Source organism: Sander vitreus, chromosome 18, assembly GCF_031162955.1.
Source record: "Sander vitreus isolate 19-12246 chromosome 18, sanVit1, whole genome shotgun sequence".
Classification (NCBI taxonomy): Eukaryota; Metazoa; Chordata; class Actinopteri; order Perciformes; family Percidae; genus Sander; species Sander vitreus.
The window spans coordinates 30055195-30080695 of record NC_135872.1 but is presented as its reverse complement, the minus strand read 5'-3'; the positions used below and the strand labels follow the sequence as shown (position 1 = coordinate 30080695).

The window sequence follows — 25501 nt, the reverse complement described above, 5'->3', positions numbered from 1 at the left end:
TGGTGAAGTAGTCCTGACCATGGTTTGTTTAATGTCAAATTTGTCTTCTGGTTGTAATATAATGGGTTGGAACAATAATATAAATATCTGCAAAAAGTAATTTGGTGCAGTGCAACTAATGTTGCAATTATATTTTCGCAGCTATCGAAATGTGGTGAAATAACACAAAATGAAAAAAGAGGCTTTGGCATCATGCAATTTTTTGGCACAGGACAATTCTTAATTAATGCTTACTTATTTGATGCGAAGCTACTCTGAATACTGTACCTTAACCCACATATTCTTTTTTGTCAAAGAGAAAAATTATTTATTCATTTTCTGCACCGAAAACATGCAATGACCTTACTTGGTAATTTGTGGCAATCCTTTATTTCAGTGGTTCCCAACCTGGGGTCCGGGGACCCTCAGGGGGGCAGCAAAGATCACAGGGGTGCGCAAGTCTTTATCTGGTTTGAGGTTGAGGTAAAAAAAATATTGGATATTTTCACATGTTAAACAAATTATGTTAATACACTAAAATGTATACACTAATGTATACAAAAGTCGGTATAAAAACTATATATTTTTGTTCTTGCTTAATTGTAGGCAGGCTACTTAGTAGGTCAAACCTTCGGCACCTCTTAACCTGGGACCCTTGCTGTCATCAGGTCAGCTGCTAGCTGCTAGCATCCTCGTTTGTCCTGCCGCCACAGCATCACTATTTTATGAATGAAACATAGCGGAGAAACGTAAAAGTGCTGATGACTCCTCTGTATTAAAAAAGAAAGTAAGGCTCTATCTCGAGAGTTACCTCAACTTCGGTTTCGGAGGGGGGGGGGACTCAGCTTTTCTTAGACATAAGTATGGGGGAGCCAAGGAAAAAAGGTTGGGAACCACTGCTTTATTTTATAACGTGACAATTACCTGTATTGTTTGAAGAAAGCAAAACTGGATCAAGGACTTGTCCAAGAAGTTGTCTGAGAAGTAGCCATCTTCTCTTAGTTTGTCAAATAGGTCCATCCAAAACTGGACACAACCATTGGTTTCCAGTGCTTGGACCAAAGGTTACATTGTTTCAGCTTGGTTTTCAGAAAAATGCAAAAACCGCTGCATTTCAGCCATATGGCCATTTTCTGTTCCTAAATCAAGTCTGAGTCTGGCAGGGCACCCACCAGCATTGATCACAGCATCCATAAAGTAGCCAGCGATGATCTTTGGGTCATTGTTTGTTTTGTAAGCTTCAAGCCATATCATCTTTCTGGAAAAACCCATCAATGCATCCACTGATTGCAATACCAAATGGCTTAAGCTTGTTGTAGCCGTCAATGTGCCAGACATAGTTTGGACCACAGCTGTGGTAAACACGCCTTTGCAGTCTGTTTCTTGACCTCAGATCAACACCTTCACCATCCAATAACTGTAGCAGTATTCGTACTGTTTCTCTGTCAGTCACAATTCCATGTAACCAACATTTTTGGTGCATCCATCTGTAACCATGACACTGACTAAATGTTTCCAGTTGCTGTTCAATGAATGTTGCTACCTCAGCCACAGCAGTTTCATTCTTTCTACACCAGAGTTGCTTCTTGGCTAATATCCTTTCAAGAGTGCGTTTGCTTAGTAAAATCCCATGTGAAGCAGCAAGCAAATGCAGAATCTCATCTGTTGTAAAGCCACGTTTAAAGTAGTCCTCAAAGTACTCACAATCCATTTCTGTGTCTAACTGAATAGGAGAACCTCTGCCAAATAGCTGTTTCTTCGACTGTTAAGTAAAAGTATCTCATAATTAATATATTATTATAATATATATTTTTTTATTTTTCACTGGCGGAAATAGGCTTCCATAGTATCTACATGCTCCAAGTCGTGGATGTATTAAGAGCTCCAAGTTTGATAAACTTTGCCTCCATTTTTTTTAGCCGCGTTACCACCATAGACAGTATATAAGAATGGACCAACATATCCCGTGTCTCTGGACGGGGACCAGTGAAGGATATTAGAAGCACTTTTCCAGTGATGATGGCTGAGCGTTACTGAGCAGCCTCCAACTGAGCTTGAAGACGTAGTTGTGACGTGAGCAACCTGTCTGAAAGTTGGAAGTCTTCTGGTAGCTGTGCCAAGAGAAATCTCAATCATTCCCAGTCTAGCAGAGACGGAGAGCGTAGGTATATGTAAGGAGATAACATAGGCACAGGCTAATTATTGATCACTAAAATGATAGTTAACATTAGTAATTACACTTAAACAGCTAATGGAAGTCCAAACTGCCTGAGAGCTTCTCCTGTACTATACGGTAACTCCTCTACTGTGAGACAGTGAGTCTCGTGGTTATGACACAATCGTTAGCCTATTGTTATAAAAACGTCTGCTACGGAGCCATAACGTGAGCTACAAGGTAATGGAGCCTTTTATACATTAACAACGGACAAATAGAGTCTTTAAACGCTTCAGATGTAAAGGTATTCTCTGTCAAAGTGACGTCAGAATGAATGGCAGTCAATGGGATGCTAACGTCGGGTGATCGCTTTGTAGCATTAAAATGGCGCCATAGGAGGTTTGAGCTCTGAAGTGAAGCTTACCCCCTTGGTTACCACGGAGACCACACCACTCGGCAAAGACCCGCCCTAGTTTGCATCTGATTGGCTAACTTGTTTCATTGGTAGGTGGAAGTTCGATGATTGGTTAAATCCAGCGCATCAAAACAAATCCCATGTGGACTTTTTAATTAATTTATTTTTCTAAAATAGTCATACGCCAGAAATCTGGCACCAGGCCCGAGTACTTTAAGCCCTGCGTTAGTTAGAGCTGCGTTCCTCTCATATGATTGGTAGGTGAAATCAATTGACTCGAAAATATCATGCAAGTTTTTTGGGGGGTTTTTTTCCTCACGGCCGCACGCCGGAGATCCGGCACGGTGCCGGAATACTTTTAAGCCCTGCAAATCTATTTAAGATAAATCACATATTGACTGAGACACAAAACCTTAACAACAAAACATTCAACATGAAAGTGTTTCAAACTTATCTGCCCCGGGACACAGAAACAGACACCTTCTAGAGTCACAGTACACAGGGATTCATTTCCTCATTCCACTAGTTCTTACTCTCCTCCGAGTTGAGCACCTGCTGCTGCGGCAGGAGCCTATCGGGAGGAAGGAAGACAGGCACACACACACACACACACACACACACACACACACACACAGATCTCAAAGTAAATTCCTGCACCCAGAGAAAACCAACAGTGGATGTTGTCCTACACACTCATCTTGCAGTAGCACTGTCACCACGCCTGCATATGATCAAAGTCCAAAGAAAGCAGAAAAAGGAAATACTGTAGATCTTTATTTCATGCTGCAACATTTGTACATATAAGCTTTTTCCAGCCACTGTCACAGATGGGATTCATCCTAACTGACACTCAGGGCCCGCTTTACTTCTCATTCATTGTTGTCAGATAGAAGTACATCCAACTTATTGCTTTGTACTCAGACTGCCGAGCCAAGGAGACATAATAATAAGATATTCATATTATACATCACCATAATGTGCCCTGTGTTCTCTCTGATCAGGGAGTATTACAGACCATTTGATTTCATGCATGTTGAACTATTGTCCAGAAGTATGGCAGATCTAGGTGTAGACAGAACTACAGTGGTCAAAATTACAAAGTTAACATAAAAAAAAAGCAATATTAAATATGTTACTATTACCACTACTGTTGCCTGTTTACTGAAAATAACATGATTTATTTACATGGTATTCAGTCAGCACAGCATCAAAAATGCTACCTAGTCAATGTATTGCTACTTATGTACTCCTCTCCAGCTGCAAAGGTGTAAAAATATTTTTTTGAGGTTAGCAAATACAGTTTGTAAATGCTACCACTGTCACAGCTCTCCATGTTGTCACAGTATAAACATCATCAAAATAGTCATGACCGCAAGTTAAAGCTTCAAAAGGTTCAGACCAAACTCATGTGGCAGTGGTTGGAAATGAACAGCTAGTTCATAAAAGAGAACAAAAAACACATGGTTTCATTAGAAAAATGTAGTTTAGCCTGACACATGCAATATGGTTAAACAGATACTATCATTATTGTTGAATGAAAAACAAGTCCTTTTCCTTTTTAAGCAGTGACATCATGCTCAGAATGACACACACTGTCCTCTGGAGGTAGCAAAGCCAAATCAAATACCTGTTGGGACTGATAATGAAAGGAAAGAAACATGCATCTACACATTAGTGCATTTTCTTGAAACCTCCAAAATCATTTTACACTCTCAAGTCAAAACTAGATATCTATATAAAGACACACAATCAAAGTATTAAGACAAAACTTTTCCAATTAAACTTCTGGATCCTGAGAAAGAACATAGTTCCACTGTGCATGTTATTAAAAACAGATAGCATGTTTGATCCCATTCTTCACAATATACACAAGCAGTTTAATCGTAGTATGAAGGCATACTTATAAAATTATTCATAATAGCCAAGCTGATATATTGGAACATTTTGAATATGGGAGCAAAGAGCAAAACTTACCAAAATTATTCAAATGGTGAGATATTCTTGAAGTATAAAAACAAATGTGTATATACAAAAATATACATCCTAACAAGACATTCCTAGCAACGGGCATTTCTATTTTCCCCCAGTTTGCAAACTTTGAGTTCATATTTTTGAGTATTTTCTATTAAAAAGGCAATTTTTAAATAGTCCACAAAACCAATGATTGACATTTTTTCTCAACAAAAAAAAATAAAAAAATCAAGTAATGTAGCTCCTTCAGTCCAGAATCAAGATTTGAAAAATTCAACACAAAAACAAAAAAGATTTTAAAAAGTCAAATCAGTCAGTCAATCCATTCATATTTGAGTTTTTGGTGAGACTTCCCAGCCATTATTTGGGTTAAAAGCCCTTAGCAGCGCCAGGTTCCTCAGTAGACGCGGGGAATGATCCGGTAGCGAACCGTTCGGCAGTACTCGTCCCACGCCGAGCCGTACTTCCTCCTGCACTGGGTCATGTCGCGGGAGTCTCGGTGAACCAGCAGGATGATGAAGTAGATCATGTAGTACCACGGCAGGAGGTGGCTGAAGCCTGCAGGGATGGACGTCAAACATTTCAATGAGACTGCATTTATTAGCTGGTAAAAAACGATGTGTATGTTGATAGCATTGTGGTCCTGTTGCATACATTCATGTTCTTGGGTAGTATTGGAGGCGTGTAAATGTGTTGGAATTACAACTTCTGTGTCGGTCACGTGATGCCCTCTGGTCACATCACGGCCAATAATGTTTTTGCTATTTTTATTTTATGATTCAACAAAAAAATGTAAATCAGATTTGACTTTGTAAATTCTATGTCGGGACAGCTGTAGAGTGAGTAAGTGCTTTTTTAGTTTGAGACTGACCGCAGGGCAGAGACCAGGCCAGAGCCATCAGGAGGTCTCCCAGGTAGTTAGGGTGGCGGACCACCCCCCACCAGCCGGACACCAGCAGACTCTTCCCTGTGGCTGTGGGGATCGTCTTCACATCTGCAGGGAACGCACACACACACGGACACGTTAACAGTGTTGGGGAAGTTACTTTTAAAAAGAAGTGTTTGCTCGTTACTTCTTAAAAAAGTAATCTGTTACTTTACTTAGTTACCCCCTATGGAAAGTAACTTTTTACTTTACTCGTTACTTTTACATTACTTTTAAAAGCAGGCGTCTCTGGCAGAGACTGAAGTTGATTATACCAAAACTATCTTTGATCATAAAGCCAATCTCTGGTTTATCAGTGAAGTGTCTGAACTCCACTGCAGACTGGATTCTCTCCTCACAGAGTGACGGCTGATTCATTCAGCAGGTCATCGGCGTTACACGGTGTTAGTGTATACTATGTAATGTCTATCGACTTGTACTGGTCACGCAGCCACGATGGTCCGTGCATTGTCGTAGACACATGCAGCCTCTTTTCTGGAAATCCTTGCGTGTCCGTGCGACCGACACAAGTCCACAGCGGTCAGCTGTGTCTATGTATGAGGTCATCTCCACCGCATCCATCTGTGAGGTTGTCAGCTTTGTGTCTGCCTGGCTCAGAGCGCCGTCCAGCAAAAAGCCACAAAGCTTAAAAACGCTCTCAAAAGTTAGGTTATATATTACATATATTATCATTAGTATATAATAAGCAATCAGAGGATAGGATAAATAAACTTTAGTTTAACTTTGGTTAACTTAATGTTATTTTTTTAACAACAGACAACAACTGTGGACATACTGTAACTCCACCATGGAGAGAACTACAGAGCTCAAAAAGCCAGTCAGCCTTAATGTAGTTACACACCTACCAGACGGCCGACCGTCGGCAGTAAAGCCAGTCGGACTGATCAGTTGGGTCCCCGAGGTCGAAGGCGAAGCCGACTTGAGCATACGCTCTGCGCGTGCGTGAAACGGCATACGTCTCCATAGCAGCAGGCGGTGCTAATCTGTATTGTTTCCATTAACAGTCTATGCTTGTTTCCCAGAAAATGAAAACCTGCAGCTGATTGGACGAACGCGTCACGTGGGTCTTTTTTCCTCCGGAAATTCACAGCCAGACTGTCATGGCGGCTTGTTCAGAATACAATCTCATATTGTACTAAAATACCGAAATTTTTCAGAAAAGTGTTTCTGACAACATTTGAAGAGAGAAATAGGCCGTGCAATTGCTGTATCTGTCTTCATTTCAGAATGATAAAGGTCAATTTAAAAGATTTTCGTAAGATTTTGAGAGGCTCATCCCCTCACCATTTCCGGGTGAGTCCCGACTGCCCTGTCTCTGAATGAGCATGTCAGGTCGGCCCAAATGAAGGCCGACGGCTCCTCCTACGGACGACGGCACGGAACACACCAAACAGACTCAAGTCACTGACCTCGCCAGACTGTCCAATGGCCGATAATGGTGTGTCAGCTCTCTTAGTCATTTTCCCTTGGAGGGTAATCAAGTCATAATCAGCTTTAAGCCTGCAGGAGAACTTACCAGACAGGTTGGGGTCTGACGGGTTCCTCCTGAAGGCGTTCTTCTCAGAGTTGGACTTCCTGAAGATGTAGAAGCCAACGACTGAAAGACAGAGACACCCAGAGAAAACATCAGCTTTGGAAACTGAGAAAATAGCATGTTAACTTTATCTCTTTGGGACTAAACAATAAGTCAATACAATACATGACCTCAGATAACGTCACAAAAACTAAAAGACAAATGCAGTTATGTAATCAAAGCGAGATGCTCAGTGGTTTGGTTCCTTACGTTTGAGTGTGACTAGGGCTGCCACGGCGTGGGGGCTCAGGGGGTTGGGGTGGCTGACCAGGTAATAGGCCTGCAGGGTGTAGGTGAAGGGAACCCACACCAGATCACCAAACGCCAACATGAAGCCAAAGCCATCGTGCATCAGGTCCATGGTGGTCAGGATGGCCTCCTGAGGACACAGAGAGAGACACTCGGATTTTACCTAGGGTTAGGCATCGAGAACCGATTCCTACTTGGAATCGTTTCAAAAATTAAAAAGAATCGTTTCTTTATTGGAATCGTTTAGAGGATTTGGTTTGATATCCGATCATCACTTCCCAATTTAATATGTGCAAGTTTTGGTTTCTGTAGCGGCCAGGTGCTTGTTGTGTTGCAGCCTTGGAGCTCAGTAAGCAGCACTCTAGTCTGGCTTTATTTTACGTTGAAAAAGCGATGAAACTGCAAACCTCCATTGAATCAAAATACAACTTTCCTCTTATTTGTGGAAATAGCCATGTGACCCGTTTCAACTCCACCTGTCAAAGAATCGATAAGAACCGGAATCGAAAGGAAGAATCGCAATTGGAATCAGAACTGTTAAAATCAAAACGATGCCCAACCCTAATTTTACCTGCTGCCTGCCTGTCGCGGGCTGCGCTTCCGTCTATCACCATCAAATTGAGTTTCATAACCTGTAAAATCGTCTCGTAGCCACGTTAAATACTTTTCCCCATGCTTTGGTACGGTTATTTAACACCTGATGCGAGACGTATTTGAGTATGCATGAAAACCAAAGTTTTGAGTGCTGAGCCCCGTTCATGTAACAGCAGCAGTTAAACTGTATTTCACACTATGATGGTTACATTTGCTATTAATCCACGGTTCACATGCCTGCTACGGGGCAGTCTGTTACTCTACTGTAGGCCTATAGGCTATTATTGTACAAATCAGTAATAGCAATTACATTACGCAAGTCACTCCTACATTTTTCAACTGCTCCTTGGGAAAAAAGATATGTTTATGCCCTGTTCATACTAATCAGATGAACATGACTTTGTGGTCAAGTGTAGTCGGATGTGAAAGCCCCCTTCCCTTACTGCATTATATTCCATTATATTTAAAAATTTGAATTCACCTGCCACCAGAATTTTGTATTTTCCTTGACATAGATTAAGGCGTTTTTACCATAAATATGTGCCTGAACATGTATTAGAACTAGGCCTGCACGATTAATCGTTATAAAATCGCGATCTCGATTCACGATTTAATTTTTAATGACTTTGATTCTCATTTCATTTTACGAGCCGACTGCATCACAAACACTACTACTGTCTTCTGGGAGTTTTAAACACAGACTGTATAATAGGTTTTAAAGCTCTGCAGTGCTCTCCCTTCTCTTCATTGAAGCCTCTGTGTTGACAGGCTGCTGGTGATGACCAATGTGCTCTAGGTGCCAAAAAACATCTATGTTTGGTACTGTCAATTAGTTTAGTGTTGTCGTGGTTCATGTGTGCAGTAAACATTACACTTTGTGAGAAAAAAATCGTGGCAGAAAATAGTGATATGAATTCTAAGCTAAAAAATAGTGATTCATATTTTTCCCCGAATCGTGCAGGCCTAATTAGAACGCAGGAAATGAAGTCTTTAATGCTCCAAATCTCCTATGGGAGGACCCCCAGACCCCCCAAAGGCCCATTCTGAGCCAGGAAAAACTTAAACCCTGCAAATTCCCTGTGACTGGTACTCTGGAGAAAATGTGCTGAGCTGAGCGTACCTCGTTCCAGAGGCCGTCAGCCACGTAGAGCAGCTGGAAGAGGTTGACAAGGATCATGGAGTAGGACGGAGCATCCAGAGCCTGCTGCTTCATCTCAGCCAGCGCCAGCGCAAAGTTGATCAAACACTGAACAATGACACACAAATAACATTCAAAATCATTAGCAATGTTTAATGTGACCATACCTGACAAGTCTCATTCAAGGGTCTGAAGAAACAAATGATTGGCGTCTTCATTAATCATAGGTGCGTTTTGGCGTAACATGCAATAAACCAATCAGAGGGTCATCTCCCATTCCCTTTAAAAGTCAGGCGCATTTGGACCTTGGCGCACTGCTATTATGATGGAGGATTTGCTAAACAGGAAGGAGAGAAGAAACTGATCTGCTTGTGCGTGAAGTGAAAGCGCGCAAGCAGATCATATCATAATACTATTTCACATTGCAATACTTTTATTTTTAATCTTTTGTATGTTTATGTGCTGCTGCGCATCCCTGTGTGTGCGCCTTGGCTCACTTTACGATTGTTAAAATAACAATGAAATGCTGCGTTATTGACTTTAGACCAGGTTTTTGTTGGTCAATGGCGCGATCACTTCCCGCTGCCTCAAGATAGCAATACGCCAAGAATTCACCTGAACACACCTCCCTGTAAGACCAGCACGCCCATGGGTGCAGGTGCATTTGCTAAGACACTTGCGTCGGGCTTTGCGCCGCACTGCGACGAGTGCAAGATAGGGCCCAAGGTGTTCATCATGCCACATGTCTGAGGGGAAAAAATAACTCCACATTTGGCCACCAGAGAGTGACAGGGCCCATAAAACAAACTCTAGAACTCCTGTGCTATCAGACACAATGACAATGCAAGTCATATCCACTTTCACTGGCATGTATCTGGCTACGGAAATACAAAAAGGCCTGTTTTGCCTTTAATAATAAGAACAATTAACATCTTCAGGGTTCATTTGCCAGGACCTTTCCAGTACTAACAGTATGCTCTCAATGCTAAAGTGTCTCCGGTTGATTACATGTTACGCAGCACTGTTAACTGTACAATAACCTCTTTTAAAAAGTCTACATCTATCATGCCATCTGGACTGTGTCACCTGTGTCCAGTCTGAAAGAACACAGCAATATATTGAAAAAAATTATTGGAATATTCCAGCGTTATACTTTTGTAAAGTTTGGTCTTTCAGTCGGTTAGAAAGTGTCTTAATATATCGGGTGCAGGACTGATCAAAATAAACTTGTGCTACCGGCTGCTGACATTACAATTTGTTCATTTTAAAAGATCTGGTGTTTTCACCCAAACATTAGCAAAACACTCCAGTTTAATTAAAAGACTTGCGCGGTAACATTTGCTACTTTATGTTGACAAGACTATTATCTCCCTCCGCTGCCTAGTGAAGTGTCAGCCAGTCACATAGTCGGCCAACTAAATATTTTCATAGTTTATTTCCAGGATATCAGGGGTCTCATTTATAAACGTGGCGTACGCACAAAACAGGGCTGAAAATGTGCGTACGCCACTTCCTAGGCCTGCACGATGAATCGTTATAAAATCGCAATCTCAATTCACCCCTGTTCGCAATTTAATTTTGAAATGACTTTTTTTGGGGGCATTTTCGGCCTTTATTTTGATAGGACAGCTGAAGACATGAAGAGTGTGCTAAGAAATCATTCCGTTTTTGATACTGTACTTAAATTGGTAATTAAATTGATTGTGCAATAGACACAGACTCTGTAATACATTTAACAATTATTTATTAAACACTAAATATTAAATGTAAATAATAATATGTAATTAATAAATTATATCTATCTATCTATCTATCTATCTGTGGCGCTCAGCTTTTCGAAACATTAGTGGGGGGGCACCAAGGAAAAAAGGTTGGGAACCACTGCCCTACACTGTGCGGGAACAGGCCGAAATTATAATTCAATTTGCAGCAATTCCTGAGCGTCTGAGCAGTTTTTTGCTTTTTCCCCGCCAGTCGTCATGATTCTGCGTAACGAAAGAACAACTGACAGGGTCATTAACATACTGATCAGCATTTATGAGGTGCTTTGCATTGACTATTTATGGTTAAAAATGGGTGTGTACAGGGCAGGATAAGAGGCTGATTCACATACACACTTATGTGGGTGATCTGTGATTTACAAAGGGAACATTGCTTACAGATGTGCGTACGCACGATTAGTAAGGATCCTACTCACAGTTTTAGAAATGAGACCCCAGGTCTTTTTAATCAGTTTCCAGGCGTTTCCATGACTGGATTTCTTTTCACTAAATACATTTTTAAGACAAATGTTTGCTTTACTGTCCCATGACAACTCACCCAGCCAATCAGACCAGGGCGCATCTCGCAGAAGAATTTCAGATCAAAGTCTTTGATGCGGGGATTGAGCTCACGTCCTTTAAAAAAGTCATAAGCCACATTGCCTGGTGAAGTAGAGGGAGAGAAAATAAATGAATAAATGAATGAATGAATGAATGAATGAATGAAAGTGGCACAACACAAAGTGATGTGATCAGTGAGTAATTTGGATCTTACCAGAGCTTCCCCCCAAAGCCAGCTGCTCTGCAGCAGCCGAGCGAGAGCGGACATACAGGTAGAGGCTGAGTAGGACCGAGATGAGGAAGGAGGCCGTAGTCAGCTGCAGGAAGTGGCTGTGGATGTAGGTGAGGTCAACACCCTGGTGCACAGCTGCTGCTACTGCTACACTACTCGCCACCATGGCGAAGAAACCTGGAGGGACACAGACAGGTTTGGATACAGATGGACTTTAAATGTGATTGAAACTACAGCGCATGGAGGGTTAAAAGATTACATTTGAATATGACAGCAAAATCATTGTCCCTAAATGAATATTTTAAGCCTGTGTGATCCGTTAATAAAGCAACAGATAAGCCAGCACCTCAAGATTAGTTGTCAGCATTGGTGAATGGTAGTAAAGACATAAGACTTGTTACACATTTCCTTCACTCAGCCTCACCATTGGTTCTGTACTTCAGCCTTTCCCCAGACCGCAGTGGCATGCCCTCGCTCAGCTAGAGACAGAAACACAAGAAGGTGGGATTAACAGATGAACAACAGCACATTGAACTAACCGTGATGGAAATGACCAGTAAACACATGCATGCTAATGACATTTGTAGATAGGAATAAAAGCCACAGACACGTTTGCTTCTCCGGTAGTATTGGTTTTCATTCACTTCAGACACCAAGTCAGTATTTTATTGCAAACATTTGTTAGGAGAGAGTTTTTCCCCATTTTACCAGAAGATGAAAGACACACTGCACCAGTGAATACACCTTATTACACTGATTGTACTGGTGAACTACTGTACTGATAACTGAGGAGAGGCTGAAACAGATAGAGTGTGTGTGTGTGTGTGTAATTTCTCTTAATTAACTAAGTCATGCATGCATTTTTGTGTGTACTGCATTTAGCTCTTCTCACTCACCTTTCCAACCGGCAGGATGTAGAGCAGGACCTGGAATAAGACCCACAAGATGACAAATCCAAGAGCCTGGGCATCCCAGAAGGCATGGAGAGGGGGCAGAGGAGGGGGGAAGTAGGCCAGGCTGGGGTCCTCCAGGTTGACTTGTAGTACCAGGAAGAGAACCCAGGCTGGCAGGAAGAGCAGCCAGAAGTATGCTCCTGGAGGAAGGAAACACTTCCTTTACCACAAAACTTCTGCATGTTTAGCTAAACACCAGCGCCATGGAGACACTGGCGCAGATAAATGAAGTGACTGCTTTCACACAGACCACTATTATGCTCCCCAACATACAAGCTATTGCAGTGAATCCTTCTCTGTAAAGCTGTGCAAAGTTTCTGAGAGCACAGAATATACATGGTTGTGTTAAAACCTTACCAGCTATAGCTGGGCGATATGGAAAAAAAACAAATATCATGGTATTTTTGATCAAATACATCAATGTCGATATTGTATCGAAATTGTAGGGTTTTGCTTTCACAAATACACAATGAAAGTTTTGATAAATAATCACCAGTAATGTGGATACAATGACTAAATGAATAAAACTGTCACATGACATCACTTGACTGTAATAGAGCCTTTAAAACCAAGAAAAGACTACTGAAAAAGAATATTGCCCAGTGCTAGTTTATGCTACATTCTGTCTTACCCTGTGCTGCCAGGATCTCTGTAGGCCGTGAGCCAACTAGTTCTCCCAGTGATTAACAACATATTAACACCAACAAACTAGATGAATATAGAGTAGGAATACCCCGATTGATTCACTGTCGATCATTATCGGTCGATGTTTACCAACAACGTGTGATCAGGTGCTCAGCATTCATCTCTTCTAGCCAATGATAAACTACTACTCACATATCGTTAAACATTCGACCGAGAACAACAACCGTGTGCCTGTGCCTGACTGGCTGTTCACGTGTAGTTAAGTCCTCCTGCGACCACTTCCTACCCACCTTATTGGCTAGAAGCTGCACGTGGTTACTGAGGCGCGCGCACGCTAATACAAACAAAACAATAGTTGGAGAGTCGTCACCCAGCGGAGAGTGAGAAAAAACGGCACCCAAACGCCAGATAGTAATGTAACGATAGTAACAAGCAACTATAACTAGTTGTTTTGGTGCCTATTCCTAACTGTCGTCGCTGCATGATGCTCACCACCCCCCAGTTTTGTGCACTGTAAGCTGTAGCATGAAAAGTTAAGTTTTGTGGCGCATTCTTGACTTCAAACGTGACGCACCAGAAGATAAAATCAAAGGCATACCTGTTTACTTATAACAACTTGCATATGTGCACTAATATTTGGTGGGAAAAGGGTACAAAAAAACAAAACTGACTTGTGATTCTAATTCATAGGTCTACTAAAGAGTGACACACCATTATATAGCTGGTTACACTGCCACCTGGTGGAGATCCCAATACACTACAAACTGGCCAATACTTTACACAGCCACATCAGCTGCTATAACCAAACAAAACACAAAAACGATCGGCATCGGCCCTCAATCGGCAAATATTGCTCATTGATGATCGACAATCGGTATCGGAGGCTAAAAACGTGATCTGGCATCTCTAATATACAGTACACTGAGTTACTACAAAAGGTACAATGCAACACTCCTGTAAAAGATATATTCAGTTGTTTCCACTGAAGCAAAACTAACACAGAACACAGCCTCAAACACTGGAAAATGAAAATTCTGAAATGACTAAACACAGTTGTGTACCCTTAAACAGCAGCGTTGGTTTCAATAAAACTGCTTTATAGATGGTCCCGCGGCTAGTTGCTGCCTATTGGCACCATCCTGTAACCTACCTAGCTTCCCTCCAAAGTCCAGAGGGAGGGGGGGGGAGGCAGCAGGAGCTGCAGCCGGCTTGGCCTCCTTTTCCTCCAGCTGCTGTGCTTTGGCCTCAACTGGCTTGGCTTCGTCCTTCCTGCGGCGCAGATTGTAACGGCCTTGGTTCTTCTCAGGCTCTGCCTTTACTACATGGGTGTTCTGAAGGAATTTTGGGTCATTAAACATACAAACCAAATTAGCAATTTTAATAAAGTTCTTGCACACCATAAAGTCTTAGTGACAGGTGCAGAGGATCGTGGAAAGAAAAGAAGAATCCGGTCACTGCTACATTTCTGACAAATCTTAGGGGAGAACAGAAAAACACATTAAGATTCCTAGTTCTTCATTTCTAAATGGATTCTTGTACGTTGATGATGTATGTTTTTTTATCACTACATAATATGTTAGTTGGATGGACTAAAAAGACTAAACTCAGTGATGCCAGTACACAGTGCAGTTGAATATGCTGATACCATGGAGAAAATGTATTCTATAGTCAAACCGTTAACGGAGGTAAGTATTTGAATGCATTTTTTATTATGTGCCGTGAGCCAAAATATGTCTTCATATAAGGGGGATGTACGATATTTTGTTTCATCGTCAACATCGCGATTTGAGTATGTGGGATATTCACATGGCATGTCCTACGCTTTTCTTTTTTGCTGCTTTAATAGAAAGTAAACTTCCACTGTTCTCCTTTCACATTATTGTTAGCGGCCGACCCTTCCCCTTTAAGACAGGTGGCCATGTGGGATGGGAGGCTCGCCCGTGTGTAGAAAAGTACCATAAGACACAGTGATGAGCATGCTTTTCTATGGGTAATGAACCTACAGTAGTCAGTGTTTTATGTTCGCTGCAAAGACGAAATGAATTACATGATTAATGCAACGTTATCACGACGTCTCCTGGCCATTTTCCACCGAGAGTTGCCAGAAAGCTGTTACAATTCAGGCTAAAGCTAATATAGTTAGCCTTAAGAATCAAGGGGTCTGTCCCAACTAACGTTAGGGTTCGGCGCCACGAAGCTGGAAACGTAACACTAACCTACAACAGCAGTCTGGGTCTGATATAACCTAACTGATATATAACTGATTTAAGTGTTCTAGCAGGCCCCGCTAGTCGACCACAACCTTAAATTTACAGGAAGCAACATGCATGCATTATTAATATCATTGACTTTAGCCTGGATTGATAGGATTATACGAATACAATGGTGTCATGTCAGTCAACCAGTGTATTTAACTACCTCATTTCCAAAACCACTTCAGAAGAGTAGTCACAGCGCTTACTTACTTTGGTGTTTATAAAGTATTAAAGTTCAACCAACAATGGTTGACATAAGAAAAATTTAAAGCACTAAGATAGAAATGGTTAAGGATGTTCTACTGAATTAGATTTACTTTTAAATCAAACCCTAAACCAAAGGTTACAGAACAAATCTATGAGTATAATTTCCCTAAGATCCCCATCCTTATTCATTTACAGCTCATTGAGTAGCTTCTTTTGTACATGTCAATGTGTTCATGAAGTAAGTCTTTACTTTCTCTGTCAACTAAAAACACTATTACAAAGCTATGACAGAGCTGCTGGGTTTTGTCAGAAAGCGTCTTACAGAGTATAACTATCTAGTGTTAAAGACTACGGTCACATAACATGACTTTAGAGGCTAGCTGAACAAGCAAAACAACTAAGCTAGCAAAACTGGATTGAAACAAATCTTTTAAGATTCCCAGATGTCTACCGTAGGAGCCAGTGAAGCTCTGGTAAAGTAAAGTCACATGTTGGTAGCCATGTGAGGGGCTAAATGAAGCCGGATCTTGTGAGGGGGGCCTCTCTCAGCTGGAACGTGCATGCATCATGACATTCCACTAGCTCTAACGTACCGCAGAGCCTAACAGTAGTAGAGCATGAGTAGCAGCTGGAACATCAGGTGTTCATCTATCTATCTATCTGACAAAACTCATCTCAACCTCGGAGATACACAACAGAAGAAAAGCCTTGAATAAAAAAATTAATGGCATTAATGCTTTCAATGTGTATTTCATGACTTTGGTCTGTCTTCATCTGTGTTAATGTTCTTGTGTGTTGTACTGAGAAGAAAAGATTGTTTTAGTTACAAGATTAAACTCACCTCATTTACTTTGTTAGCAGTGTTATTCTCCTCTTTCTGCTCATGCTTACTGTTGCTATTGTTCTCAGCTGCCTTTGTCTGTTGCTGCCCATCACACAATGGAGGGACAATGATGGAGATGAAGAGAGACAAAGAGGGCAAAAAAGCAACGTGAGGACAAGGCAGAGGGAAAGGGTTAGGGTCAAAATCCAGCATGGCAGACAAAAAGGGACACATTTCCCCTCGATGATTTAGGGCATCGGTGCCCAAGTTATGTTTTATAGCTGTAATGTCTAAGGAGTAGGATGTGTTGATTTGCTTTGGCATTGTTTGACATGCATGAAGGTGTATTATAGTTGTGTATTGCAGGTAGGCCAGTCGTGTGATATATTGAATGGCCGGGTTGGTGTCGCAGGAAGCTACTTCCTCCACGTTCAAGGCACTTTCTAGAAATAAGATGCTGTTGCCTAGTAACATCATTAACAACAGAATGTAGCTCCGCTTTGCTTAGTGTTGTAACCGCCTTGATTAATGACTTTGCTGATTATACATTTTTCATTTCAAATTCCACACAGGCTATCATTTCTTCAAGAGATTACATGAATTTAATTTGGTGGAAAACTTTGCATGCCAAGTTTGACAAGGCAACAAGGCAGTCCACTGGGCCACGTTACTCTATAGAGTTAGATAGCCGTTCAAACAGTCATGTATCGCAGGTGAACAGTGATTGGCAACAGATGAGAAGGCAGCTGTGGCACTCACCAGCGGGCTGAGAATGACTTCCTGCGCATCCTTCAGCTTAGTATCCCTGCGGGAGGCCGGTGCACTCTCTGTGATGGCTGCAGCAGCGACGGCGGCCGCTGTGCGGGAGGACGAGCGCCTCGTGGTCCTTGCTGGGGAGCGGGAGCGGCTGCGACGTCGGCCCGGTGATCGTGAACGGGAGCGGGATCGTGGACGGGGCTGGAAACCAGCAGCACTCTGAGGGAAAAAGAGGAGATAGCAGCCATTATTAACAAATGGGATTGTTTTTTTGTTTGTTTTTTATAGATGAAACTGCCTCATCTTGTATTTAATATTAACTTTACATATCATATTTTAGTAGAGGTCATCTGCTACAGTGGTATTCCTCCAAATCATTAAATAGATGAGACATTTAAAAAAATAATAATAATTTGTGTTTCAGCGCTGGGCGGTCTTCTTGCAGTGTTCCTACACACTGGCTAAAACTGCCATATAGCCTCAACAATGACAGGAAAACTACATTTTTAATTCTTTTTCAAGCTGAAATGTGGACCAACATGGGAACTCCCTTTATCTGCCTGAGTAAAGCAACATTTATCATTAAGGCCAGCAGCAGTAGTACCCTTTGGCTTAGCTATCATGACCACTGTAGATGTTAGAAACTTAAGCTTCTGAACCTTCCCTTAACACACTTTGTTAAATAATTCCCCTGTGGTTCGAGCTTGCACTACCTTGATACTAGGGCTAAACGATTAAGAAGAATCTGATTAGCTAATCGTTAAGACCACGATTAATCAAATGTGCAACATTTAGTCAAATTTGGGTGTAACATTTTTTATTCCTCTTTTTATTATTACCACTGTAGATGTTAGAAACTTTAACCGCTGAACCTTCCCTTAACACACTTTTGTTTAATAATTCCCCTGTGGTACAAGCCTGCACTACCTTGACAACAACCTAGAATTTTAACTTAACCACTGAAAAAAAAAAAAAAGATTACACCACGATAGCACACAAAACAAAGTTACATCAAAGTGTGAGAAGACTGAGTGGAGTTGTGTTTGGGGCTACCTTTATGTCCTGCTCCCTGAGCTCCAGCTCAGTGCCATCCTTGTAGATGACGGTGTAAAGCTGACTGTTGGTATCAAAGTGCAGCACCTTGACCTCATAATACAGACTGCTGCCAGGCCAGCGGCCCATCACCATGTCCCCTCTCTGGTACTTGACAGAAGGCATTGTCACTGACCTGAGAAGAAGGCAAAGAGTGGAGCAGAAGATGTGAAAGTGAAAGAGGGCAGAGACATGAGAGCAGGCAGACAGACAGGAGATGTGCGAACAGAGAAAAGAGAGAGGAAGGGAAACAAATGGAAAGTCTTTCATCTAAACAGTGTAGGCTGGGTTTTAGATTTTTTTTTTAAATAAACGTACAATTGGAATCACACGTACATGGAATTATTCACTTAGAAAAGCTAATTTGCCATTGGTGCATACAGTGAAGGATGATTGGCTCTTTCAGTTCCCTTAGGCCTCATGCACACTGGCTGCATGGCGTGAGTGTGGCGCTTCTGTTGCGTGGCGTTTTCTATGTCTTTGCACACCAGAAACGTGTCTGATGTAGCACTGCTTCTGCTAGCCTTGTCTGTACACATGTATGTTTCCCATTGATAAAATGAAATACCATGTTAAACATAAATATATACTGATTTGATTACAGCAAAGACGTCAGCAGTATTGACGGCAAAATAGGCTACAGAATATTTCGTTCTGTATTGACAGGTGCAATATTTGAAAATCAATAATTATTTATTATTTTTTTAAATTACATTTAGGCTATATCTTCATTTATGTCAAAACCTAGAGACTTTCAAACATCAAAATGTCATTTATTAAATGTATTTGTGTCAAAATGACATAAACAAAAATATGTAATAGGCGTCAGCTCTATTTCTAGCATGCACGCGTTTTCGGCGCGGCTCGAGCTGTGCCTGAGACGCGCGTGTCACGCAGGCAGTGTGTAAGCTCTAATATCACGCCACGCAGCTCACCACGCCACGCAGCTCACCACGCCACGCAGCTGACACACTCACGCCACGCAGGAGGCCTTAAAGGTGCTGTACATAGGACTGTGAAGATCCAGGACTTAGCCAAACATTTTTTAACATCAACAACTTCTCAGTCCCTCCCCCCCTTTCCGCTAAAGCTCAAACAGTCTCCTAAGCCCCTCCCCCCACAAGGGAGAATGAATGTGTGTGCATGAGCAGTGATTGACACGCAGTTAGACACGCCCCCCCGGCCCTGATTGGTGCATCTGAACAGGGAGCGGTGGGTTTTTGCAAATCTCACTACAGGCTGTAGGTGGTGCCAGAGGAGCTGGATATTTTTTGGTTTTTATTACCTCCTTCATGTAGTTTTACTGGAGCATAGGGTCAGTTTCAGCAAATATGACAGAAACTTAGTTTTATAATTCTTACCTACTGCATCTTTAAACGTTCAGTATACTCGCTGTTCCTGACCTGTGGCACGCCAGCGTGACGTCATGGGGGCGGCGTAACTAGCTGCAGTCTTCTCCTGAACAGAGGTGTCGCTAATGAGGAAAGGTACCGACTTTGCTATTTCTACAGACTAGAAGAAGAAGAAAAAGGTAAACAACGGCAGAACTGGCTGCAGTATTGACGTCAATGTCAACAGTGGCTGAGATGATATTGGAGTCAATGGATGAGGAAGAACAGCTGCTTTTGAGATTGCTTGCAAAGAAATGAAGAAAAAGAAGGTGGAATGTTGGTCCTTTGAATAATACCAGACATAAATATGGTGAGTTCAATATCCTCATGAAACAAATGAGGATAGACGAAGAGAAGCACTTTGAATTCAGAATGTCTGCACGATTCGATAACCTACTTCGTCGGATCAAGCCTTTCATTCACCATAAAAGGGCTCATCTTAACCCAGTAAGTTTACAAGAGAGACTTGCAGTCACTCTGAGAAGCTTGCCTCGAACATGCTTCCGTTTTCGCTTAGTCGTGCGCAGCTGAAAAAAATAGAGTGGTGTGCGACCTCTGGTTTGATGTCACATTGTCGCACGACAGGTCGGGAACGGTGACTGTAAAAAGGCCTTTACAGTCCGCTGAAGCACAGCATGAGCTCAATGATAACTATAGAGCCCTCTCAAAATATCAATGGGCTCATTGTCTTTGTCTCTGCTTTGGCACAACTTTCTGTCTGCCCACTGCATTTACATACACTGGAACTATGGCTAATTCTGCTCATGATACAATATCATTCCAAACTGCATTTGCAATATGAAATATAGGGCTGAAACGATTCCTTGAATAACTCGAATAATTCTATTACAAATTAGAAGTTTTCTTGATTTAACGAAGCTTCGATTTGCCTCGAAGCTTCGTTAAATCAATGTTACCAACGTTGTATCGCTGACGGCCGGTGTTTCCGCACGGATCATTATTACTGTCGCACACCAGACGCTGCTCAGTCTGCTGCTGGCGATGCCAGAGTGTAAATAGTGAGGGGCTAAGAGAAGAGACGACAGAAACGACAGAAAGTGTCCAAAGTTTGGAATCAGATCAAACGTAATTAAAACAAAAACTCTGTAGGCTACAGTGTGCCTACTGCAAAATCGACCTAGCTTACCACAATAGCACGACGTCAATGCTTCAGCATCTCAACAGAAAACATCGAGTCCAACTTATGTAGTGGTGGTGGGTGGGGGGGGTCTCTCTCTCTCTCTAATAGCATACGTGTAACAGAGCTGTGTAGCATTGTAATCAAATATATAAATGAAAATAGGTTGAGTATAACTAATATTTACATATTGTAAGCAATGTAGGCAATAAAAATGTTGCTTTTTCCGAAATTGCTTGATGGAATACTCGATTACTAAAATAATCGATAGCTGCAGCCCTAATGAAATACTGACAGCTGCTGCTGTAATTAATGAGACAAACTTAATTTTCACAATCATTATTGGGAAATGTTTGAGGCCTAGGACACCATGAAAAATACTCAGACCCAGGGAGAAATCACTGAGTTACACAGAAAAATGTTTCTGATTTAACTCTGTTTGCTCATGTGTGAAAGAAGCTGGGCAGATGAATGGTGCAGCAAGGTGAGGTCAACCTTTCACTCAAAAACACACATGTTGAACTCAGCCAACTGCCCTGCTATATGTAGCCTAGCTGTCTGTGATATGGATTATTTGGCTGTACCTGCTTCAGCATTGTTCAGATAATTTGATAATATCCTGGAGGGGTACAGTGAATTTACCACAAAAGGTCAATAAAGTATCACAATATGTCAGGCTTCATTAAGAGTATGAATTAGACCATTTCCATCTCTTCTGTTTGAAATGCTGTCTGTGTTTACACACCTGATCAAATTGTTACAAGACCATGGCAGCATTTTGAGAGTCTGGGCCACCTCCATAAGCTAGCACTTTAGAAAGGCCCAATGTGACTGTAGAGTGCACCCCTGACACAAAGAGGCAGGCCAGGCCAGGTCAGCAGCATTAGTGAGTGAGCAGGAGGCTCCGTGTCCTACTGCAGAACTGCTGACAGGTATGTCCCTGCTGGGCTCACCCAGAGCTGTCTGTCTCACAGAGACACTGTACACATGATGACAGGAAACTAAACTGTGCTCATAGCTTTACCAAATCTGCAGCCTAAAGTAGTGATATACCACTGCACGCCCACTGACGTCTGTGGACGTTTCTGCCCTGCTGCAGAAACCAACCCCTGAATAATTGCAAATTGGAAAAAATAAAATAAAATAAAAAAATGTAAAAGACAAACCATGCATAGACATACACTTGTGTCACACACACCACTCTTTCAAAAAACCTTTATAGAGATAAATGGAAGCATGGGCATGTTTCTGTGTCTCTAAATCACCTTTCCATGTCGCCTTGCCACTGCCAGCATACGAACATAAAGGACTCATTGTAATATGAAGGAATGTTTGATTAGTAGCACCTTAACAACAAAAGGAAGTTACTGAGAGAAAAGAAGACGGACTTAAACACATTCTTTGGTTTCAGCAAAGCAAATGTAGGTCTTTAAATTTTAGCCACATAGTATCGACTAACATACGGCCAGCCTCCAGTCAGCAGCCATGCTAATTAAAAAGCCAGTGGTTAACACAGCGCCATACTTCAGTAAATGGCAGGCAGCATAGAAACTGCTTTGAGTTGTACAGGTTGAATTTTTACCCTAAATTATCCATCTGAGGAGAAATAAATACAGATATCAAAGAACCCCTTTGGGATAAAACTGACAATAAGTGCTGATAATTGACTACTAAACCACTCTGCTGTCCAATCAAATCTCCTGAATGCCTCTATACACAAAATAACTCCCAACAGTCCTTTGAGAAGTTGGCTCACTGGGAGAGTCACACATATGCAGTCAACCCCTAATCCATTTGATCTAAGATTGTAAAACACAAGAGCCCACAACATGTAAGTGAAAAGCACGTGGATATGACACACCCAAAGTAAGTCCCTGCGCTGCTCCCCTGGCTTGTTCCATATGGGATGTGGAAGTCAGTTTCCCACCATCAGATCTCATGCTGGGCTGATGAAAGGATACGGGCTGGACTAGGAGGAGTTTTAAATACAAGACACACACACACACACACACACACACACACACACACACACACACACACACACCTCCGTTTAGCTCCACCTTTGAAATGCAATGCAACATGTGAACTGAGTTGTGTTATCACAGCAGTCCCTAACCCATAACAGCAGGAGACATCTGAGCGCTTTCCTTTAATAACACGGCAACACAAACTCCCTCCCTGTGTTGATAACCTGCCATCACATGTGCCACTGCTTATTATATTACCGGTTTGTCGTCTTGAATAGTAGTAAATGGTATTCTTTTTAATGTAATGAATGTATGTAGCTAACGTGCGGAGCGGTTTCTTTAACGGTAACTTGGTTAGCATTAAGACAACAAACAGCCTTTAGGAGGGAACACGTCATGCATTCAAACACAACACACGGCAACGGACCGAGCCGCTGTGTACCAAACACTGTAAAACATCTATGTTACTGTCATTAACGTCAGAATCAGGCGCCGTCTAATCACTAGCTACGTGTGTGTGTGTGTGTGTGTGTGTGTGTGTGTGTGTGTGTGTGTGTGTGTGTGTGTCGGTAAACTCAAAGTGTCCATAACGTAACGCTATGATGTTAGTTGACGTCACAATACTGCTGTCAAACATTTCTAACATTAACCCAACAAATCTCCAGTATCTTTATTAAAACTATTCAGGAGAATATATATTAGCCAACAGCTACCCCGGTACCTTTATCTGGACCAGTGGAAACAAGTTAAGATTCCAGGGACTAGTCGGAGCCCAGTCTCTGTTATAACGTTATCTTCCCAACAAAGACAAATGTAAAGCGACTTGCTGTTTCAGTCACAAGCACATGCGTTGAACGGAAGCACTTACCTTATTACCATGCGAGTAAAACTGATGAGATATTCCCAAATCAAACGAGGAATTAATACATTAAACTTTATATTTTAATAAAAACAAACGGTGCAGACGTTTGACGTAGCGCTCGTTCTCCCTCCCTTACTGGGCAAAACCCACCAGTGACTAGGAAGGCGCGAAGGCTGCTGATTGGCTTGTTCAGTGTTCATTTCAAACTGCTCTGCAATTTGATTGGTTATCGGTGGATTTTTAACTGCGTTGGGATTGGTTTTGAGGGTCACGACTACTTTGTCTACTGGTGTCATATTACCGTCAGAGAAAGTCACAAAATGGTAGAAGTAGCAAAAAACATAATAAACTCTCCATCACATCCAACATTAACACCCGAATGAATAAATTAATAAATGAGAAATAAATAATTATTTCGAAAATGAACATAAAAAGTAGTAAATATAAATCCACTCAAGGTTACTGTTATTAAATTACTAACATTACATCTAGTATTAATGTGAGATAACACATTCATATAGGCCTATATTATTTAATAATGCAGCCTGTGGCTAGAACAAGAATCCTGGTGAAATTCTTACGTTTTATGCATCTTCATGGGTAATAAAAAGTGACACTAGATGTTTCTGCTCCTGTCTACTCCTGAACACTTGTTGTCATGCTGTTAACCCGATGCATTACGTATAGACTGCACTTCTGTTGCACTGTGTTCACATGTGACGCTTTATCAGAGTAGCTACATTCATTCTAATATACTTACATAATTAGAATTATAATAATTAGATTTGCATAATTATGTTGCATAGTAAACACTTATTTGTCCTCATATTTCTGGTTTGCTATCATGAGGAAATTTTCCAAATAAGAAACTTGTCAGAGATTCATTAAACAGTAATTATGTAGCCGATCATACTGTAGCATCTCTGTGGGAAAGTGAGAAGCAGATGCTTATGGGAGAGCTGACTGCTGTGACACCTGCGGCTCATACCCAAAGCTCAGAAACACATTAGGAGGAAGAAAAACTGATTTTGAAAATTCAAACGGTCCAATCCAATAACAGCATCATCGTTGTCTCGGCTTCCTCGTCTTTCTCTCTGCAGTCACCACAGCACAGCCCCTCTCTGGAAGCAAGTCAAACAAAACCTCAAATGAACTGCAGATGCACTGCCAGACCTCTCTATGCCCCGCCCACAGGAAGTATTGCTGTAAGGAAAGCTGCCTAGAAACTTTTTTTACAACCAATAAAGGGCGGCAAGTCTCTTTAATCTTAAACAGACCAGAAGTATAGTAATATTTGTAGCAACTGCAGTTTTTGCAAGTGTCACCCAGAAACTTGTTGTGAAAGTTACTTCTAATAACTTAACATCAAATATGTTGAATCTTGATACTTTGCTTTTCTGCAACTTGAATAGCCTACAATTAAACAAAGAAATACAAATAACTGACTATTCATTCTTTTGCAAAATGCCACACGCAAAAATTAAAATGTACAAAGTCAAAGGCAACGAATGGACAGCTGAGCTGGAACTGGAAATAAGTAAGTACACAAAACCAAGGTTCCCCAAAACATAGTTGTGCAAGAGTGTAAAAAAAAAAAAAAAGGACAAAACCCTGATTTTGCACAATCAAAAACATTTAAAATATTGAGGTTTGTTGCATCTGACTCTGGTAGGAAGGGTCAGTACAAAGTCCTCTGAGAATATCCCTTGTGGCTGAGCACAATGAAAGTGCAAACCCCAAATGACCCCAGTTCAGTCATCCTTTCACCATGCAGCGCAGCAGCAGCAGTCTGGCTCAGCTCACTGACAGACAGCTGCACACGGAGGAAGGACTGCAGAG

At 41.6% G+C, this 25501-nt stretch overlaps 1 protein-coding gene across 4 annotated transcripts; it reads right to left on the bottom strand.

Moving 5' to 3' along the window:
- Positions 1 to 4654: 4654 nt before the first annotated feature.
- On the bottom strand, positions 4655 to 23826 carry lbr (lamin B receptor). Of its 4 annotated transcripts, none has more exons than XM_078274484.1 (14): positions 23669 to 23826; positions 18266 to 18440; positions 17216 to 17431; positions 16475 to 16558; positions 14322 to 14502; positions 12470 to 12666; positions 11998 to 12052; positions 11556 to 11750; positions 11340 to 11443; positions 9003 to 9128; positions 7250 to 7418; positions 6983 to 7063; positions 5392 to 5514; positions 4655 to 5078 (listed from the first exon to the last, which is right to left on the bottom strand). In XM_078274484.1, the coding sequence occupies exons 1-14, from the start codon at positions 23677 to 23679 to the stop codon at positions 4918 to 4920; spliced, it is 1878 nt and encodes a 625-aa protein (XP_078130610.1). In that variant the 5' UTR covers positions 23680 to 23826; the 3' UTR covers positions 4655 to 4917. The 4 variants fall into 4 exon arrangements, with proteins under 4 accessions (XP_078130610.1, XP_078130612.1, XP_078130613.1 ...); XM_078274486.1 differs by having other exon boundaries at positions 16475 to 16552; XM_078274487.1 differs by lacking the exon at positions 23669 to 23826 and adding an exon at positions 22695 to 22818.
- Between the last annotated feature and the right edge of the window lie 1675 nt (positions 23827 to 25501).

What these genes read in the sequence shown, in the direction of transcription:
- lbr (XM_078274484.1), bottom strand. An exon ending in AAGTCATTCTCAGCCCGCTG is followed by an intron (nt 16,559 to 17,215) that starts GTGAGTGCCACA and finishes TGTGATGGGCAG; the next exon opens with CAACAGACAAAGGCAGCTGA. An exon ending in CTGACGGCCTCTGGAACGAG is followed by an intron (nt 7,419 to 9,002) that starts GTACGCTCAGCT and finishes CTGTGTCCTCAG; the next exon opens with GAGGCCATCCTGACCACCAT.